General features: G+C 42.4%; 1 protein-coding gene across 1 annotated transcript; it reads left to right on the top strand.

The window, feature by feature from the left end:
• Nucleotides 1-495: 495 nt before the first annotated feature.
• On the top strand, nt 496-1,930 carry LOC142181747 (uncharacterized). Its single transcript, XM_075255247.1, has 4 exons — nt 496-792; nt 934-1,068; nt 1,436-1,735; nt 1,829-1,930. The coding sequence occupies exons 1-4, from the start codon at nt 496-498 to the stop codon at nt 1,928-1,930; spliced, it is 834 nt and encodes a 277-aa protein (XP_075111348.1).
• Nucleotides 1,931-2,351: the final 421 nt, after the last annotated feature.

The raw sequence follows: 2,351 nt of genomic DNA on the forward strand, positions 1-2,351 counted from the left end.
TCTATACCCTTGCCACCGCATTGACTAAGTTGACGCAGAAAGCAGTTATGTTCCAATGGTCCAACGTTTGTGAGAAAAGTTTTTAGGAATTGAAGTCGAGATTGACCTCGGCGCTAATATTGACCTTGCCAGAAGGCATAGAAGGATTTGTGGTTTATTGAGATGCCTCCAGGTCAGTTGGGGTGTGTGTTTATGCCACATGGGAAGGTTACAGCGTATGCTTCAAGGCAACTCAAGAATCACGAGAAGAATTATCCGACGCATGATTTGGAGCTTGCGGCAGTTGTATTTGCCTTGAAAATATGGCGGCATTATCTTTATGGGGTCCATATGGATGTGTTCTCGGACCACAAGAGTCTCCAATATTTGTTCAAGCAGAAGGAGTTGAATTTAAAGAAGCGACGGTGGTTAGAATTGATAAAGGATTATGATATGGATATTTTATACCATCCAGGGAAGGCGAATGTGGTGGCCGACGCTCTCAGTCGGAAGTCCATGGGTAGTTTGGCTCATTTGGGAGCGAATCAGAGGTCTTTGGCTCAGGAGGTTTATCAATTGGCCAGTCTGGGGGTTTGTATTTCGACCTCAGACGAGGGGAAGGTTATGGTGCGCAATGGAGCAGAATCGTCACTTGTAGCGAAGTCAAAGCAGTTCATTGATCCAGCATTAGCATCGCTGAAGAAGGTAGTTTTGAATAACAAGACTTCGACATTTTCACTCGGTGGTGAGGATGGTGTATTACGATGTCAAGGTAGGCTATGTGTTCCAGATGTGGATAATCTTTGGGGGAGGGTAATGGCGGAGGCTCATAATTCTAGGTATTTTGTGCACCCAGGTTCTACGAAAATGTACTGTGATCTCAAGGAAATTTATTGGTGGAACGGTATGAAGAGGGTTGTTGCAGACTTTGTATCTAAATGTCCGAATTGTCAGCAAGTAAAAGCTGAGCACCAGCGGCCCGGTGGGTTAACTCAGCTTATGGAAATACCAATGTGGAAATGGGAGATGATCAACATGGATTTAGTGGTAGGGTTACCTCTCACTCAGCGCAAATTCGACTCAATTTGGGTAATAGTGAATCGACTCACCAAATCAGCTCACTTCTTGCCAGTCAAGTCCAATAGATACCGCGGAACAATATGCTCAATTGTATATCAAGGAAATAGTAAGGCTTCATGGCACTCCACTTTCTATTATCTTAGATCTAGGGGCCCAGTTCACAGCTAATTTTTGGAAGAAAGTTCAGCAAGGTTTGGGTACTCAAGTGAATCTCATCACGGCTTTCCATCCGCAGACTGATGGTCAAGCGAAGCGAACTATTCAGACGCTTGAAAATATGTTACGGGCTTGTGTCTTGGATTTCAAAGGTAATTCGGATGATCACTTGCCACTTATAGAGTTTGCTTATAATAACAGCTTTCATGCTAGCATTCAGATGGCCCCCTTTGAGGCATTGTACGAAAGGAGATGTAGGTCTCCGATTGGATGGTTCGAAGTGGGTGAAGCAGAATTGTTAGGGATAGATCTCGTGCACCAGGCTATGGAAAAAGTTAAGATCATTCAGGAAAGGATGAAAGCTGCTAAGAGTCGTCAAATATATTATGCGGACATTCGTCGAAGAAAATTGGAATTCCATGTATATGATTGGGTGTTCTTGAGAGTATCTCCTATAAAGGGAGTCATGCGATTTGGGAATAAAGGGAAGTTGAGTCCTAGATATGTCGGGCTGTATCAGGTCACTCAAAGGATAGGACAGATGGCTTATAGACTGAAATTGCCCCATGAAATGTCATTAGTGCACCCAATGTTCCATGTGTCTATGTTAAAGAAAATGGTTGGAGACCCATCCACCATCGTGCCAATCGAGGTTATCAAGGTCAATGAAGAGTTATCATATGAAGAAATTCCGGTCGCAATTCTTGATAGGTAAGTTCGCAAATCGAGAAACAAGGAAGTTGCTTCAGTTAAAGTGCTATGGCGAGGTCAACAAGTCGAGGAATCCACATGGGAAGCAGAACGTGAAATGAAAGAAAAATATCCCCATCTATTTGAACAAGTCTAGTAGTGATCGTGCGAACTCTTGTCTCTCAGTAAACTGATGTTGTGTTCAATCTGGTGCAAAGACACCCCATATCTTTCCCTAAATGCTTTACTATTGTAACTCCTCAAGTTGTGCAAGAATTGTACGTATTGTGATTATTTGAGTCATGCACAAGCCCCTTTTTAGTAAATGAAAGTTTTGCAAGAACTCATGTGATAAGTGAATGATTAAAAGTAGTATAGATTGGTAATGATTAATTGAAATGCACATAGTGTATTGAAGTGGTTGAACTATATGGGCATTGAAGTGA

The sequence above is a fragment of the Nicotiana tabacum genome, chromosome 6 (assembly GCF_000715075.1).
Source record: "Nicotiana tabacum cultivar K326 chromosome 6, ASM71507v2, whole genome shotgun sequence".
NCBI classification, from domain to species: domain Eukaryota; kingdom Viridiplantae; phylum Streptophyta; class Magnoliopsida; order Solanales; family Solanaceae; genus Nicotiana; species Nicotiana tabacum.